The sequence below is a fragment of the Pelophylax lessonae genome, assembly GCF_965119305.1.
Source record: "Pelophylax lessonae genome assembly, chromosome: 2".
Lineage (NCBI taxonomy): Eukaryota > Metazoa > Chordata > Amphibia > Anura > Ranidae > Pelophylax > Pelophylax lessonae.
Genome location: NC_138769.1, coordinates 656,356,219 through 656,375,815, shown reverse-complemented (window position 1 = coordinate 656,375,815; position 19,597 = coordinate 656,356,219). Strand labels below are relative to the sequence as shown.

General features: G+C 41.1%; 1 protein-coding gene across 2 annotated transcripts in view; it reads left to right on the top strand.

Annotated features, from left to right (window-relative positions):
- CAB39L (calcium binding protein 39 like) overlaps positions 1-12,742 on the top strand; it is a 169,672-nt gene extending 156,930 nt beyond the window's left edge. For both annotated transcript variants that reach the window (XM_082246332.1, XM_082246333.1), the window contains exons 7-9: positions 950-1,015; positions 4,848-4,991; positions 11,974-12,742. In XM_082246332.1, coding sequence (XP_082102458.1) covers positions 950-1,015; positions 4,848-4,991; positions 11,974-12,153 — 390 coding nt within the window. In that variant the 3' untranslated portion in view covers positions 12,154-12,742. The remainder of the gene's footprint in view (positions 1-949; positions 1,016-4,847; positions 4,992-11,973) is intronic.
- The last annotated feature ends 6,855 nt before the right edge of the window (positions 12,743-19,597 follow it).

The window sequence follows — 19,597 nt, the reverse complement described above, 5'->3', positions numbered from 1 at the left end:
CTTTTGGGGGTACCAGTGACATTACTGCAGTAATCCGTGCTATACATATATGCACTGTTACTGTAAAAATGACACTGGCAGGGAAGGGGTTAATTTTATTGGAGAGGGAGGGGTTAATGTATGCCTGGTGCTTACTGACGTGTGTGGGGGGAGGTGACTGAGTGACACAAGGACAGATCTAGGGTTCAGCTATGCTGAACCCTGCAATCTGACCCTGCCTGTCACTTAGGAGATCCGCCCGCTTGTGTTTACACAAGCAGGCGGATCTCCACACTAGATCCCCGACGATCGGGGAAGAGCGGCGGCGATCGCCGCTGTTCCTCCCCTGGCCCGACTCCCGCTGTGACTGAAAACAGCGCGCCGCCGAGAAAGGGGAGTGTCTGACGACGTAGTACTACGTTGTCAGACGATAACGAGCCACTCTGCCGCAGTAATATTACTGCAGGCAGAGGTAAAGTGGTTAAACAATGTGACATTCTTTTGTTCCTAACACATTACCCAGTCCATATCAGTATCAGATATCCAGCATGATATTTTTCACCATTGAGGTCTGATGGGTTTTCAAAGTGTTCCTTTAAGTTTTTGAGCAGTGTAAATTTTAGTTACCTACGTGGGTGGGTGTTTGGCCTTCCTCTTTGCTCACAGAGGTTTTCCTGTTGAGTGTAAATTAATAGAAGGTGAAGTGCAGTTATGCTGAGAACAGACTGAGATACATGCTGCCTTTGACCTATTTCCTACAAAGTTGGAGACTTCACAGATATGGAATGTATATTGTTAAATGTTTCCTGAATGTTTGCGAATAAAAATGTTTTGGACCTGAGATCTCATTCCTGTTTGAGGATCCCTGACTGTTATCAAATGCCATTTGCAACATTGATCACTTTCATAACTAGACCTATCTATGTACCGGTACTACAATTATTTATACTTTTTTTAATTTTTTTTTTAGATATTTAATGACTATGAAAAGCTTCTACACTCCGAGAACTATGTGACTAAAAGACAGTCATTGAAGGTAACTGTAAACATGCAAATGTTTTGAAATGGCAAATTATTGGTTTACCCAATCTAACATTATTCTCTTACCATGACCACTACCTTGACTACTTTGGTAAACTACTTCACACTCCTGAATCGTGACCCTATATTAAATAATTAAAAAATCTACAGAGATAACTACCCTTTGCCAATAGCTGCATTGGCATTCATGTCACTGTATTTGGTGGGTATATATAGTACTGGACTGGTTGTTGCACATCTCTTACTTACTTTTAGCTAACCACATTCTGAGAATGTGCATCTGCTTCTCATCAGAAAATCAGTACAAAGCAAAGGCTTCTTGTTTCTGTTTAAGTAATTCTGCTGCATCTACAGCAGCAGATAGTGGAAAGAGAGGGACTACTTGTTTTGGATGGGAATATATGCCCAATGTGAAAGTGCAAGGCAGCATATAACTGACGTGCATTTCAGTGGGCAGATGTCCATGCCTAAGTTTATGAATCCACCTTCCTGTGTCAGTATTAGAGGTGCACCGAATGGAAATTTTGGTGCCAAAACCAAAAATTCAAGATGCACTGGCCTGAAACCGAAAATGACAGTTTTTAAAAACATACATATTTTTATATATAATTGTATTATATTTAAAATTTTTATTTAATATGAATTTAAATAAATATGAATTACTTTTTAGCAATTATAAGCACCTTTAGCACAAGAAAAGCTAAAGAAAAAGGCATCCCTTTAAATTCACACTGGTCTGTTGCACTTCTGTTGTGGTGTAAAAATCTTGCTTGATGCAATTTTGGTCAGTTAAAAAATCGTACCAAAAACGCACCTCCCTCTTGAAATGCATTGAAAACACGGCTAAAATTGAAGAAATCAGTAAAGCACCAGTTTTAAGGTCAGGAGTCTTTGCAGGCCAATCAAGTTCCTCCACCCCAAACTCGCTCATCCATGTCTTTATGGACCTTGTATACCAGCCCCTAATATCAACATGAGAGCAGTTTGGTGGTGCTTGGATATAGCTACAAAAGAATACAGTAAATTTATTAGGCTGCCATTTTACAAAGACCATTAACCTCTAACATTCATATAAATATAAATTATAGAACATTGTTACTGGCTCAGATATCATGAAGACATCAGCTATAAAAATGACATTGTTTATGAAATGCCATGGCAAGAGAGCACTGTCTGTTAAGAGCCGGTCAAGAACCTGTGCTGCAAGATAGGAAATTATTTATCTTACAGTGTATGATAAATAGCAGTTATGCAGAATGGATTTTGGTTTAGTATCTTTCCCCTGCTAGCTGTGTACTTCAGACAACCTTCTAAGAAGCACAGTGAATAAGTCTGACCCTGTAGCTTTTATCACATAAATAAGAATTTACCATGTACACATTATATTATTATTTTTTGTGGCATTCAGTATATAAAGTCAATTCATAAAAGATGAGTCACATAGGATTTTTTTTCTTTTCCAGAAGCATATTTGTGAGGTCAGGCACTGATGTTGGACAAGAAGGCCTGGCTCACAGTCTTCGCTCTTAATCATCCCAAAGGTGTTCTGTCGGGCTAAGGTCAGGACTCTGTGCAGGCCAAACTTGCTCATCCATGTCTTTATGGACCTTGCTTTGTGCATTGGTGCGCAGTCATGTTGGAACAGAAAGGGGTCCTCCCCAAGCTTTTTACCACTAAGTTGGGAGCATGAAATTGTCCAAAATATATTGGTATGCTAACGCCTTAGGAGTTCCCTTCACTGGAACTAAGGGCCAAGCTCAATCCCTGAAAAACAACCCCACACCATAATCCCTCCTCCACCAATTGGTTTGGACCAGTGCACAAAGCAAGGTCCATATAGAGATAGATGAACGAGTTTGGGGTGGAGGAACTTAACTAGCCTGCACAGAGTCCTGACCTCAACCTAATAGAACATCTTTGGGATAATATAGAGTGGAAACTGCGAACCACGCCTTCTCGTCCAACACCAGTGCCTGACCTCACAAATGCGCTTCCTGAAGAATGGTCAAACATTTCCCATAGACACACTCCTAAACCTTGTGGACAGCCTTCCCAGAAGAGTTGAAGCTGTAAGAGCTGCAAAGGGTGGGCCAACTCAATATTGAGCCCTACTGACTAAGACTGGGATACCATTAAAGTTAATCTGCGTGTAAAGGCAGGCATCCCAATACTTTTGACAATATAGTGTATATGCGCATTATAATATTCAAACCAATTGGTGCCACGCTCCACAGTGTAACCTTTTCACATAGTGTAATGCGATACTGCTGCTTAGGCATTAAATGCATACATAAAAAATAAATAAAACCATACATATAATAACAACCAATAAATGTGTATAACTGTTATAAGAACAAAATAATCAAAACAGTGCTAATAGTCCACAGTAATATGAAGTCCTTAATAATCTTCCTATTATAATCCACCACTCAGTGTCAGAAGTACTTCATGCAGTGTGTACACCCTCCACCAGATGTGCTCTCCCCTGGGATATATGACCATACATAATAGTATGGTCTATATGCACATTTGTCCTACCAAATAGAACTCAAAGTAATCCTTCCGGATGTTTGGATAGCACAGATGCTTTCACCTCCTTCCTAATCCCTTCTTCACTCAGCTGCATAAACATGAAAGAAAATCAACATACATAGTACTTTATCCTTAAAACTACCAGTTTATTGTTAAAAAAACTCAAGATAAAGCACTCACATTTTGTAGGTGCTCACAGTGTGCCAGACTATAACAGTATGTGACAATGTTTAAAACATTCCATCAAACAGTAATGGCACTTTTCCACTGCAAGTACCGGCTCGGCTCTACTTGGCTCTGCTTGGCCCGGTTTGCTTTTCCACTGCTGGTACCGCATGGTACGGTGTTGGAACGGTTCGGTACGGTATGGTTTGCTTTTCCACTAAAGTAGTACTAAAGTTAAGTGGGTGGGATAACAACGGGGTGGGTGGGATTCTCTGACCAATCAGTGGCTAGTAGTGACTGCATGCAAAGGATTGTGGGATATGGTACCGGGTATGGTACCTCTTGGAACCACAATCGAGGTGGTACTGTTTTTGAGAGCCGTACCATTCGGTTCCATGCAGTGGAAAAGCGCCACCGTACCGTACCGTACCAAACCATTCCTACACCATACCATGCGGTACCAGCAGTGGAAAAGCACAAAATCGAGCCGAACCGTTAGGTTCCATGCAGTGGAAAAGCCCCATAATACTCTTGAGATGTGAGTTACCACAATTGCTCAATCTCCGAGCGGCGTGATGTCATCTAGCCCCTCCCCTACGCATTACACTCAGGGTCACGTGGCTTCCTCAGGGGGATGTCATGACCTATACACTATTTATATATTTGTACTATTTAACTACCAAAATTGTTACATATACAAATATTTTTAATACATTTTTCATATTCTTTATGGTGCGTGTAAATGGTGTCATGGCAGGGGTGTGTCTCTTGCCTACATACTTTGTGCTAAAAGGCACCCCTCTTTCTCATCTCAGAAAATTGCAAGGTATGTTTATTATCCATAGGAGTGAATGTAAATTTCCTGAGGAAGTCTGACTACTAAACCCTGCCAAAAGTTGAGTGAGAAAATAATGATGTGAGGTGGAGCGGGGAAAATTATAAACCTAGGAACTATAATATCACAACATCTTATTTTTGGTTGGATCTACCCTCTTACATACATTACAAATATACTGTCTATATATAAAAGATTTTGTCATTTTAGTAGCCATTTTCTTGTATGTATCTTCAGATGACAGCATTAATAATGAACTAACTAATGTAAATACATTTTCTATTTATCTCACAAGCTGCTGGGTGAGCTGATCTTGGATCGACACAACTTCTCCATTATGACAAAGTACATCAGCAAACCAGAAAATCTGAAGCTTATGATGAACCTTCTTAGAGATAAGAGCCCCAACATTCAGTTTGAAGCTTTCCATGTCTTTAAGGTGAGTTTTTAGGGCAGTTGTGTGAATGGGAGCCGCTCTGGGTTCTGTCAGAGAGCAGGGAAGACATATGGAAGAGATCTTTGTGGAAAGCCAGACAACGTGCATGAGTCCTGTGGCCAAAATCTCTTGTACGTCACAGATAATGGAGCAAATAACATTGATCTATTCTTACATGCTGCATAGATTATGCTGAATGGAAGATTGTTCAGTGTGCTTTTAGCTTGTTCTGGTAATTTCTGTCAAGAAATGAGGAACCCTCTTTATCTATATAGTTATTTAATGTTAACCTATTTTGTGCTTTGCAGTGGACCTTTACAGACTAAAATAAATATCACGATTACTACATTTTATGTTTTGTATTCAAACATTCTCCAGATCTCATTGATCTTATTGATTCACCTTTAAACTGTACATTTCACTAACTCAGGCATGAAAACTGAGCATATGATGAACAAGTCATGTCAGAACATTCAGTAGATCTAGAGATAAAGCCCACCTAAAGCTGGCAATTCTTGACTTTTTCTGTAATATTTAGGCCTGGCCTACTCCCAAGCTTCTCAATTGGTTTGTGAGGCAGCCTAGCACATTTAAACGACTAATGGGGAGGCCTTGGAGCCAAGATGGGCTGAAGCAAGCTTTACCAAAAAAGTTGGGGTTTGCCTAAAACCTAAAGTACATCTAAAGCCAAACTTTTTTTAGCTTTTGTAGAAATAGAAAAGAGGAAAAACCCATTAGGATTTTTTTTTTTTTCTGCTGCATGACCCTTTGGGGAGATTTTACTTCAGTTTAAGTCTGGAGACACTATTATTATTATTATTATTATTATTATTATTATTATTATAACAGCATTAAAACCTCTCCAAATGAAAGAAAATCCCCATTTAGACAGTCATTACATGTGTCCCTTTTGGATTTCCCCTCTAATACTGTTCCAGTGCAAACTCAAAAATTGAGCTTTTTACCTGAATTTCAAACTTGGTGACAATAGTTAGGAGCAGAGGCATAACTAGAACCTTCAGGGCCCCGATGCAAGAAACCATGAAGGGACCCCTGGCTGGGGCTCTTCCCACTGATCCTGGGGCCCTTTACTCTCATTGCAGGGCCCTTTATTATGGTCCCACAGCGGGACCCTTTCACAAGTTCTGCAGTGGGCTCCCTTCCTGCCAGCTTTGGGCCTCCCCACGGCGGTAGAATGTCAGGGCCTGGTCGCAAGTGTGACCTTTGCAATCCTGGATGTTCACCTACTGGTGTCAATAGTTTTTATTTTTTGGTATTTTCATTGTATTATTTTTTATCATTTTATTTTATTTTTTTACAATGTCACTGACTACGACTCTGTCCATTCAGAAAAGGAAGGAGCTGGTAAATTACATATTTACCGACCCCTTACTGGTTCTCTATTGTGACACATCCCCTGCAGCAGCCGGCAGGAGAGGGAAGGGAGCATAGTGGGGAGAGGGGGGGGACTAGGGAAGCACACAGGGGCCCAGAGACAGCAGAACACAAGTGAACTGGATAGGAGGAGTGGCAGGGGCAGCATACAGAGGAACCAATCTGCTCCATTTTCCTCCTGCAACTACAGGTGGAAAAAGGAGGACAGTGATTTCTCTAAATGCTGCCCCCGCCCCCCCTCCCAACCATCCAGGTGTACAGGGGAGCCACACAGGCCACCTGGAGCAAGCAGCCCAATTGCAATTGCAACCTCTGTAGTTTCGCCTCTGTTTAGGAGGATAAATAGGGAGTGCAAATCTCACCACCGGTGTCATAGAATTAAAAACATGGCGGGTTCTTTCCCCTCCATCGCAGTCACCACCAAAATGGAGTGGTGACTTCTCTGTCGTGTGTCAGTACTTGGGCCTAATGATTGCCCCATAGCCCTAAGCACTGAATTGTGGGAGAAAGGTCACAAAGTCCCTCCCCTTTCCTCAGCAATAAGGAAAGATTAAATGAACTGAATTTTTTCTCTCTTGAGAAGAGGAGATTAAGGGGGATATGATCAACATGTATAAATACATAAGGGGTCCATATAGTGAACTCTGTGTAGAGTTATTCACCTTCAGGTCATTACAGAGCACAAGGGGGAACTCTTTACGTCTGGAGGAAATGAGATTTAAAGCATAACTCCACTTTTGTTGAGAAAAAAACATTCCCCTCTGGGTGATCTATGTACATTTCAGGGACTTTAACAAACTTTGTTGCAGATTCCTACCTTTTGTTATTCTGAAGAAATCACTGTTTGTTTCTCTGTGCTGAGTGGGTCAAATGGGAGTGGTTTCATAATTCTCTATCAGTTGTGGCAGCTGCAGGGCTCTAATGAGGAAATCTGCTGGGCCTGCATCCCTTTAGACATATTCCTATTGGGATTATCTCACCAAAAATGACCATTTTGTTGCAGGGGATGCCAGAAATCTGACTATCTTAGGCGGACTTCTGGGAAATATGGTGAGCCAATCACACAGGCAGGAAATTATGTTTCTGGGGTGTGGTCAGTATACATTCTGTGTACAGAACAGCTCCAGGTAGCCAAATTGCATTGCATTTTCAGAAAAATTACAACAGCTGAATATTGAAAAGGAAAGGTCATTTTTAATAACATTCAATAACAATAACAATATGATTTGTGTCGCAATTGTATACGATATATATTGTTTTTTCTTTATTTGCTGATTTTTTTTTCCCCACGAAAGTGGAGTTTCCCTTTATTCTCCAAATAAGGAAAGGCTTTTGGGCGACGGACTGGCAAGAAGCACCCCCCGTCTTCCCCTGCCTCATCTGTCTCATTAGAATCTGATTCGGCCACCGCGGACGTGGGTCACCCTGCTGGGTCTGTGTCCACACACCCTGAATCCTCAGATAGTGAGGAATCCTCCACTTCTGCAACCATGCACTAAAAGGTGCTGGTGGACTCACTGATTGTATCTGTGCGTGAGACCTTAAAGATGGAGGATGCAGCTGCGACGGAGGCGCAGGTTCCCTTTGGCACTCACAAGCCATCCAGACTGGCAAAAGTGTTCCCTTTTGCCTCCTATTTTGACAGAATAGTCACTAAAGAGTGGGGACGACCAGAGCGTCCTCTTGGGGTCCCTAAGTGATTTGCTAGGCGGTTCTCCTATGAGGAGTCCCTCCTTAAGAAGTGGACTGTTCGGTGGTGAACCCTCTGGTTTCCAGATTAAACAAGGCAACCATGATTCTGGTTTAAGAGTCCCTGGCCTTTAGGGACCCGGCTGACCGGAATGCGGAGGCAGTGGCCCGCAATATGTACACCCTGGCTGGTTCTGCACTGAGGCCAATATTCATCATTGCCCTGGTGTTGCAGACTCTGACTGAATGGGCTAGGCTTTTGTGCCGTGATCTGGAGGGGGAGTAGCTGGTCCAGGGGCTGCAGTTTATCTGTGATGCCTCTTTGGATGCGGCTCCCCTAGTGGCTCGGCTCTCTGTTTCGGCAGTGGTTCTCTGGCGTGTCTTTTGGCTCAAATGCTGGTCTGCGGACCAGACTTCTAAAAAGGCCTTGACTGATCTTCCCTTTCAAGGAGATCGCCTGTTTGGCGCTACCCCGAATGACATTAATGAAGGTCTCACAGGGGAGAAGAGGATCTTTCTTCCGCAGGCTAATAGGGGTCGAGGACCCTCGTCGTAGACGTGGGCCCTCCTCGGCTCATAAGAAGTTTTTTCATCCCTCAGGTTCGACTGACAAGGAATCAAAGCCCTTCAGGGCATCCTCTGGAGGATCCAAGCGAACTTGGTGCAGCAAGTCAAGAGCTGACTTCTCCAGACAAGGCCCCTTCGGCTAGAAGGTGCGCCCTCAACCATATCGGGAGTGGGGAGACATCTTCCCCTTATTCCCAGACCGGTGGACTTCCCTGGCACAAGACAAGTGGGTCCATGAGGTCATTCGGTCCGGTTATAAGATCGAGTTTCGTTCTTACCCTACGGTAAGGTGCTTCCAATGTGCAACTGTCCCCCTTCTGCTTACAGGCTCTTTTTGGGGCGGTGCAAGACCTTTTTACTTTAAAGGGTAATTGTCCCGGTTCCGACTTTAGGAAATTTTCAAGGGATTTACTCAAACCTGTTTACAGTCCCCAGGAAGGAAAGCAAGGTGCGTCCAATTCTGGACTTCAAGGCGCTGAACTGCTTTGTGCGGGTGTAGAAGTTCAGAATAGAGTCCATTCACACAGTGGTGGCTTCCCTGCATCGGGGATTTTTTTGCCTCCATTGACATCAAGGACGCTTACCTTCACATTCCAGTATGTGTCGGTCACCAGCGCTTCCTCCGCTTTGCCGTGGGAGAGGAGCATTATCAGTTTGTGGCGTTACCCTTTGGTCTCGCCTCCACTCCTCGGGTCTTCACTAAAGGGTTGGCCCTGGTGCTAGCATTGTTACACCAATGAGGGATGGGGGTACTGGGCTACTTGGACGACCTCCTTCTGCGAGCGAAGTCTCCTACTGCTCTAGTGGAAAACCTTGAAATCACCATATGAACTTTGAGGGAGTTTGGCTGGGTTCTGAATTTTCAGAAGTCTGCTCTGGTTCAGTCCACAAGGCTGGACTATCTGGGTCTGACCCTGGAATTGGCCTTAGCCAGAGTGCTCCTTCCTCTGGACAAACTCTAGTCAGTGTCTTGGAACTCCAAACAATCAGACTGTGCCTGGAACATTGGACGGATTGTCTTTAGGGATGTCCAGTGCACATGCAATTGGACAATGCCACAGTTGTGGCTTATGTAAATCACCAGGGGGGGCACACAAAATATTGACACTTTGGGCCCACTTTGGAAATGTTAAACTTGGGCATTAATGGCTGTGTGGTGAGTTATTTTGAGGGGACAGCAAATTTACACTGTTATACAAGCTGTACACTCACTACTTTACATTGTAGCAAAGTGTCATTTCTTCATTCTTGTCACTTGTCACATGATGTGTCCACTTCCTCTGCGACCATTTCCAGATGGTTCAGACAGATGGTGATTCAGGCCTATTTCATCAGGGGTCAGGTTCCTCCTTTCCCTGTCAAGGCACACCCTACTCGGTCATCAGGCGTCAGTAATGCAGGTTTGCAAGGGGGGCACCTGGTCGTCAGTGCACACTTTCACAAAGTTCTATAAAGTGGATGCTTCCTTTGGCAGCAAGGTTTTACAGGCTGCTGTTTAGAGGACCTGGTCCTCTTTGAGGGTGTATTGTTTTTTTCAGGTGAGCTCCAGTTGTTTTGGTTAAGCTCCTGTTTACCTGGTTGGCTATAGTTAGCCTTGGGAGTTTCTTTTTCGCTGTTCCGACCCCTAATGTTTAACACTGTTTTGGGACGTCCCAATGGTTAAGAAGATCAGGAGCTGTGGTCGTCACTGAATGAAAGAGAAAATGGGATTTTTGGCTTTCCATAAAATCCATTTCTCTGATTTTCATTGACGGACACAGCATCCACCCCTCTGTGGAGTTGTAATTCTTTTGACAGACACTCCTTGTAACAAAACTGAGTACCTATAGCAGAGAGAGGGAGTATACCCTCTGGGACTGCCCTTAGGCGTAGCCAGACTTTTTTTCTGCCTAGTGTCCTACTTCTGTAGGGGGCAGTATAACCCAATTGTTAAGAAGATCAGGAGCTGTGTCCGTCAATGAACATCAGAGAAATGGATTTTAATCAAAAATCCCATTTTTTTTTCTTATTTATTTTACCTTTTATTTCTTATTTTTACACTGTCCCTTTAAATTTTTTTTGATCACTTTTATTCCTATTACAAGGAATGTAAACATCCCTTCTAATATAAATAAGCAGGTCCTCCTTAATGTGAGATCTGGGGTCAAAAAGACCTCACATCTACACTTTTGATTAATTTTTTTCTGCAAGAAAAAAAATGGGCCCCTTAAGGCCGTTGGGAGGAAACGACGTATGACGTTTGTCCGGTCCTCCAATAAGGTGCCTTCTTGCCCTCACTCGACTTCCTGCCTAGGACCTGAAAGGATCGGATCGCTTTCCCCGCTACCGACGGCTCCAGTAAGCAGGGAAAACGACCGGGAAACTGGGACCACTTTTATGTGAAAGAGGACCGCCGGCCGTATAGAAAAATACCAGGGTTATGGCAGCTATCTGCTGCCATAACACCGGTATTTAACGTCAAAGTACCAACGTAGATACACGGTGGGCAGTCCGGAAGTGGTTAAACAATATTAAAAATATGAAAAAACGTTATTTGTACAAAATTGCATAAAAACAAGTGCAGTATACAAACATCGGCTAATATGGTGACTCTGTTTTTGACCTGTGGCGGCTCATCTTTTTTTGTTTCCCAAATTACATTTAGACTCTCTTGAAGAAGAGAATTAAAACCATATCTCAAAACACATCCGTGTCTATTCTCGCATTATCTCGGGTCTTTCTTCTGTACCATATGTATTGTGAGATGCCTTACATGCACTTGTTTTTATGTAATTTTGGTACAAATATATGTTTTCATAATTTTAATATTGTTCAACATCTTTTGAGCCTGTGCCGATATAGTCCCACCTTTTAGAGGGTTTCCGTCTTCACTAAACCTCAGTCATGGAATTTGAGCAAAGCAAATATATCTGCAGTGTTTACTTATCTCTATCCAAAGTGCTAAGTGTCATTTCTCTCTGGTGCTTTGATCCTCTGCTATCAGCATGGGTCACTTCTGAGAAGTTTTCCTGACACATGAGAAAAATTTGTGTCGGAGAGGGAGCTCCGCACATAGCCTGTCTGTTCACAACCACGTTACCTATGTAACTATACCCGAAAGCACTGAGTGCGTGACAGTGGCATCCACTGAGAAAAGAGCAAGGGTAACGTGGTAGAGAGGTGAATATAAAGTGGTCAGAGGGTGCATTTTACATCCACACTGTTAAGTTTCCCTGAATGGCCAAGTTGACCATTTCTCTTTAAGGTTCGGCTTTATGTTTGCCTTGTTTTTGTTTTACAAATTACAGTAACTTCTTGTATTCCATTAAATTTTTGCTTTTCTCTTCCACCTCAGGTGTTTGTAGCAAATCCAAACAAAACACAGCCAATTGTGGATATCCTGCTGAAAAACCAGACAAAGCTAATTGAGTTCCTGAGCAGTTTCCAGAAGGAGAGGACGGATGATGAACAGTTCTCTGATGAAAAAAACTACTTGATCAAACAGATACGAGACTTGAAAAAACCCAATCCGTGAACATGTCTCCAGCTTCTACCAGCCATCATCAGAATAAGTGTTTTAAGGAGTTGTCATGGCATCGTCAGTGCCTATGTTTTTGTTTCAATTTAGTTTATTAGCTGCCAAGAGTATACAGTTTTATATTAAAACTTAAAAAAAAATGTTCTTCTTAATCAGGCCTGTGAGGAGGTGAAATTTGCAGTTAGGTGTCCATGTTGACCCCAGTAACATGGAAAAAGTTGGGCTGTCACTGCTGCCGATGACATGGAGTCAATATCTTGTCAATAAGTCTGTAGTTTTTGCTTTAGCCTTTTCTATGTACAGTTCTAGAACATGGAGGGACATTTGTCAGTTCACATTCTATTGTCCGCTCTCAACCCTCTCATAATGGTTCAGAGAAATGGATTATGCTACAGCAACCAATCTCTTACCAAGAAACCAACTGAGATGTATAGCACTTTGTTAATCCCCAGTGGAGCCTTTACTGGAAGGAATACAATTTGACATATGGTCCTCCTATTGAGATCTAGTTGTACTCTGTGAACTCTAAATGTAAGATCCCAATCAGTAAGCATTTGTTACTAAAAAGGCTATGTGCATGAATTTATTGATTTCTCCTGTATTCTGTTTTAGTGCTTAAAGCTGGATTCACACCACGTGTTGTGTTTAGAGCGCATTAATGCACCAATTGCTTTTGAATTGAATTGCGTGACATGTGTTTTTTAACACACTCTGTTTATGATTTTTTTTTTTTGGTTTACAGCTGAAGCCAAAATACTTATATATTTCTTTCCTTAACGTATTTTAATGCATTGCGTTTCTGTTTGCTTGGTGGCAATAGATCTCAACTTGTCATTGCCTTGGGCCTGCATTGAGCAGCTAATTTCAATGCACATGATGTGAATAGGCCCTTATGGAGACAAGTATAAGACATCACTGCAGTGCAGTGATCCTAAATTGCTGCAAACAATGCAGTTTACATGTATACAAGCCCTTAATATCAACATGAGAGCAGTTGGATATAGCTAGAAAAGAATATAGTACAGCTGCCATTTACAAAAAACTATTAGGACTCAAAACATTTATATAAAATATGAATTATAGAACATTGTCACTGGCTCAGATACCATGAAGACATCAGCTACAAAAATCACATTGCTTATGAAATGCCATGGCAAGAGCACATGGCATCTGTCTGTTCAGAGCCAATCAAGATCCTGTGCTGCAGGATGAAGTTCTTTATCTTATAGTGTAAGATAAATGGCAGTTATGCAGAATGGATCTTGGTTTAGTACATTTTCCCTGATAGATGTGTACTTCAGACAACCTTCTAAGAAGCACAGTGAATAGGTTTCCTCTGATCTTGCAGATTTTATCACATATATAAGAATTTACCATGTGCACATTGCAGTGGCGGCTGGTGCTCCATCAGTCAGTCAGTCAGTTGGTCAGTTTACTTACCTTGTTTCTCCGGAATGACAGGCGGCGGCTTCCCCCTCAGGCTCCTTCATGTCCCTTCTTGGCGGCCGTCTCCTCCCCCCCTTCTTGGCCAATAGCATGCCTTCTCCTTTCTGCCAATCTGGAAACAGGTCTCAGGACCCACTTCTTGATTGGCCGGGAGGAGAATCAGTGTGGCAATAGCGAATATTTATTCGCTATTGTCACACAACTGGGTGGGCTCAGGGCACAGTGCTCTGCACCCGAGCCCACCCTTTTTTGAAGCTTATTAGAGCCTCTGGCTCTAATCAGGTGCTTTAAAAAAAAAAAAAAACCCCATTGGAATCCATGTGTCCGGACGGGCCGCCACTGGCGCATTGTATTATAATTTTTTGCGGCGTTCGCTATAAAAAGTAAATTCATAAAAGATGAGTCACAGAGGATTTTTTCGCAAAATTTGGTTAGCTTCTAGCTAACAGTGCGTTTATCATCAATGATGTGTCCATATTGAAGAGCAGGGAAAGGAGCCCTTCTTGATGGGGATGAAATATAGGGATCATAAGATAAAACACTGATTCCAGAGAAATAGAGTAGTTCAACAGTTTAATGTTAATTTCATATGGAAACATAATGATACCACAGTAATAAAAAATACCTTTATTTATGTTAGTTTGCAAAAATAAGGAATGCCTGTAAAATAAATAACATGGCTATGAATTGATGCTGTTCAACTATATACTAAACTTATTTAGATGTGAATCTAATTACTTGAAGTGTAGTGGTTACATGTACCCTCTAAGCACAGCCTGCCATCCATTTTTTAGATTAAGAGCCAATTTACATTCTTGACCAGAGCTTTTAGGAGAACATCTAGGACTATCAGTAATGACAAGCATTCCTGAGTATGAGACTTACACTCTTACATTATATATTTTGGTATCTTTCCAAAGCACCACTGTGTTGATATTTGGTTGGTTGAAGCCATACAGTTTTTCTCAAAAACAAATGAATAAAGCATCTGTGCTCTATTTCTAGAGTCCCCTTGCTTCCGGGACACATGTATAAACATCTTAAAATGGATGGATTGAAATTTAGATGGTTCAGCTGGGACTGGCTGAATTTCGATCCATGTGTGACCACTCTAGTTGTCCTGTTGGATAAAAGCTGTTTAATTAGCGGTTGCAGCCAATGGCTACAGCACTAATCTGTATATCGTGACAGCAGGGGAGTATCAGAATACAATAGCACAGTAGGAAGGATTGTCCCATCACCTCAAACCTATGGATGGAGGAATTGGTTCAGTTTTTTTTGTTCAGCTTGCTTGGTGAACAAAAATAAATTGAACTATGTATGGCCACTACATGTGGCAATTTTAAATAGATTTATATCACTTTCTAGTCAGTGGCAATTGCAAATAACCAGTAGGAAAAAAAAAAAATACACCAACCATGAGTTTTATCAACCACCAGAATTTTAGTGATTATGAAGTAAAAACGCTGTCATAATTTGATGGCTTCAATGCAGTTTATTGAAACTGAATTGAAAACGACCGCAATTTTGTGAAAATAGAGCAATTTTTCAACCACGCTCGATTTTGATAAAATGAATCCCACCACCCTGATATCCATCAAAATCACTATTATAGTTCTTTGACTGCTTTGCTAATTTTGATCAAAAAAAATAAATTGATAGTTTGGTCTTACACATGGCAATTTCATAGAGCAACCAGTTTTACAGTTACTGGTAAAGGAAAACCCAAGCCAGATTTAAATTCAGTAAACTTTCTTAAAGTAGCTCTAAATGCAAGACATTTATTACCTTAATGAATTTCCCTCAGTAAGGTAAAAAACATCTCAGTAAGTGTATTACACTCTCACCTCCCTATATACGTACCTGAGTCCTATATTGATCCCCCTCCATTGGCTCCTGCTGCTGTCAATCAAATCCTGTGAGGAGGGAGTGGGGGCAGAGCCGAACCACGCTGTGTGTTTCCATAGAGGCACACAATCCAGCTTGGAAGCGAGCCTGCAGGTGCGCCTTCATAGGAAGCAAGTTCCTATGATGGCACACGAAGAAGAGGAGGAGTCTAGAATGCCAGCAGGGGACCCCAGAAGAGGAAGATCGGAGCCACTCTGTGCAATACCATTACACAGAGCAGACCTTTACAATCAATTTAATATCAGGCTGTGTATACCTACTGCAGCAATAAATGCAGAAATCCTTTCACATCTGGCTTAAAACCACATCCTCTAATCTAAAGAAGTGGAGAAAGAGGAGTTAGAGTTACAGTGTTCGGCACTGACTTTTATGGATTTTAGGTTATTGAGAGCAGTATGAAGTATGCATTGCCATATGGCTGACATGATATTTTAGCCATAACTTTGGGAGCTGTATTAAAGTTGGAAGCAAACCCTATTCAATTCCTGTATGAAGAGCCTCAACTTTTGCAGCATAAAAAGTGCTAGAAGAAATAATATGTAATAACAGAACTTCTTTTGCAGTTCAGAATAAGGACAAACTTCACTAAATAACACAGTAAGGCAGAGCAATTAAATAATCAGCTTTTCAATTAGTATTTATTTAGCTTGCTCCTTAAAAGTGAACAAATGGTAAAGGCTATGCACATTATATTTACAGATTCTTAACAAGCAGTAAATTAACTTTGAAGTAAGTCATTACTGACCTCTGTAGCTGCAGGCACTATGAGGTAATGAATCCAAGTTTTACAGCAGAAACACAGCAGTGATTTTAAACATGAATATTTCCACAGTGCATGCAGCTACATAAGTCAGTGATGGCTTGTTTTAAAGCTCATTTACTGGTTGTTAGAATCATAAAAATACTTGAATGTCCAAAGCCTGGCCACATGTTCAAGTTGATAGCTTGTACACGCCCTTGACATAAATATATTATGGCTTTAGGGAAATGTTAAAATTTTTCCAGTTGCTTTGAAGTAGATGGAGGCACAGCTAGGTCTATGGAACACCTACAGGCACATCATTCCACAAATACAGCAGTGTCTAAAGTTAACACACAGCAAAACATTTACATTTTCTATTGGGTACATAACAGAACATAATGAGTAGTTTGCAAAGCTGATTATTTCAAGTCAGTGCTTTGCCATATTTTCCAGCAAGTTGGACATAAGCTTTATGGGGAATTGCAGAAAAGCAATGAACTGTGTAATATGAATGTAGCCAGATAACTGTGTTCTATACAAGTCTTGAGTAGTAGTTGTGTGCATTGTATAATGTCACCTGGCATTCAGAATTGATGGAACCAGTGATGGTGACATCTCTGGTGCCTGTGTACACTGCTCAGCTGTGACTGGGCATTCTCATCTTGTCTGTCTTCACGTGAAATGTCAGTCTGCACAGCAATCGCCCTGGTGGTGGCTGCCTGCACCATATATTGTAAGAGATCCTCTCATTGAGCAAGTTATTATGGCGTTCAAGGCATAAGGCATAAACCAAGTTATTGTTTTCTATTTTTATATCTAAGTAGGGAACGAAGCTAGCTTTGTAAAACAATTAATCTGTAATAATATAACTTTAATATATTGTTTTATTTCAATTTTTGTTTTTATTTGAAGTGCTTGACTATCTTTCAACTGCAGAGACTCTGCAGTGTTAATTGATACTGGCAAAGAGGGCCTGTTTTTCCTGGTCCCTTTAGAATACTGGGTAACAATGTTTGCGTACACATATAATTTCCTCGGTGTGAACAGTGCATATAAAAAAGAATGTGACCGCATTTTTTACAAAGGTACATTGATGAAGGTTATTCTCCACTGAAAAGGAATGAAGGGGTTGCCAATAACAACTAGACTGATGTCTGCGTAATTTTACAAGCTTTATTGTCAGATTTTGGTTGTTAACAGCTGTGTGCATGTTCTTGAATATACAACAGTGGACTTCAACTTTAAAATCTATAAGAAGATACTGGTTTCCTCCAGCTGCAATGGCAGTAGTCCTGGTAGATTGCTCTGGAAAGCACCACTGACTTTCCTTTGTTACAGTTTTTATAATAGAATCCCAATGTGTTAAAACGGGTACAATTTCTGATCTGTATGAAATGGAAATATTTACCCTGCACTCAGTCTGCTTGTTTGAACTTGCAGTTGTAAAGTTAAAGCCCCACTTCAGCCCAATCTTTTTAATCTTTTAAGTTAAAATTAACCCAGGAAGAGTTTGAACTTCCTTCAAGTCCAAATTCTTGTGTGTCAATCCACTGAGGAGATGTTCACAGATGACCATCCCACATTCATCCCTCCGAAGTTACATTCACACAGTGGGTGCACAGTCACCTCTGTAGTCAGAATGAAGAGAGGACTGCACTCCTTAAATGTCATCTGTATCTTTACCCAAAGGGTTTTGCCATCTTTATAAAAGGGCCTACATGTCCATGAAACATTGGCTTATAATACAAACCTTTGAGCAAATACTCAACATTTAATTTTGGGGTCCTTCCACTAAGAAGATTACCCTCTGCTTTTTATCTGTCTGATACCAAAACAAGAAAATTAAGGGGAATTGGAGACACAAGGAAAGTAAGACAATGATCACATTAAAAAAAATACACAGAGGATCTAACCTTTCTCCCTTCTGTCCCCAAGACCGGACAGGAGGGGAAATCAGCAAAAAATCCAGAAAAAGGTTCTAAACCTTCACATTCTATCCTAAACATAAAAAAAAACGTTGGCTGGAGTTGAACAAATAATAAGGAATAACATTGTGATACTCAGAAAAGTAAAGAGCAAAGGGGTCAATTCAGGATTTCGCAGGCCAACTGAAGGTCACGTGACCCATTTTGCAGAAACATTGTATGAGATAAGAGTCAATTCATCAAAGTAAGATATTAAATGTGAGGAAAATACTTAAAAATAAATATATATATCTGTAAAAGTAAATTCACTAAAGAACACACACATTTGGTATTTATCACCTGCCAGTAGGCAGTCGGTATTTTAGTAATGCGCAAAACAACGAGGGGAACTCTGCACTGTCCAGTAATGTAAAAGTATACAATGTATCAATGTGGAAAGGTTCTGTCCTGAGCTCAGGAATGAAAATAAATTGTAACATTTCACCAAATGGAGATCGTTCTGTGAATGAAAGCAAGCTCTAATGTTTTCAGTTTCACAATATTTCTGTGTGCATTCATTTACAGAAATATCTTCTTCTTAATGCGGTATTTATCTCTTAGTAATTTGACCCCCCCCCCCCCATGTGAGGTAACCCACAGCAACCTGTCAAAATAATAAATTTCTAAAATTGTTGCTATACTTTACTGCAGTTTGCAGATCTATATTGTGTGGAACGCCTCTTTTTGGAAAAATACGTATTACTTAATGCCACAGTTCTCTGTGTAAGCTGAGGTCTTGTGTGTTAAAATTTCCAGAGTTTGATCATAAATAAAGCACAGTGCTCTGCGTGTCAGTGTGCATATGCCTCCAGTAAGGAAATAAAAGACACATTAATTGGGGTTATGGCTAGTGTTACTGCTCATCACAGTGATTTTACTGACATATTCAGTTCATTTATTTATACCTCCTATATCTGGTCCTCAGAGATCACCAATGGTTCATATTTTCCTTAATTCCAGGTAGTTTACAAGCATTTATTTGTCTTAAAAAAATATCTTTTTAGCTCATACCCATCTGGATAGTCTTAAATATCTCCACGTTTATTATCTTTACCAACAATCTTTTGTTGGTTAACCTACCAATACTATATTACCCCTCATTCCCTTCTGCCTACTACCCACTTAATTTCCCTCCTACCCATACCCCCTTAATCCCTAATCTTAACCCCCTTGCCCCCCCAAACACCCTTCCAAATTATAAGACCTCAACACAAAATCTGGGTGTCAGATGATGACAAGGCAGAAGAACGTCTCCAGCACACCATGGATCTCCAATGCGGGTCCAAAGCTTTATTTAGCAATCAACATTTCAGAGCATCGCAGGACCTCTTCATCAGGCATGTGACGACATCACATGCCTGATGAAGGGGTCCTGCAAGGC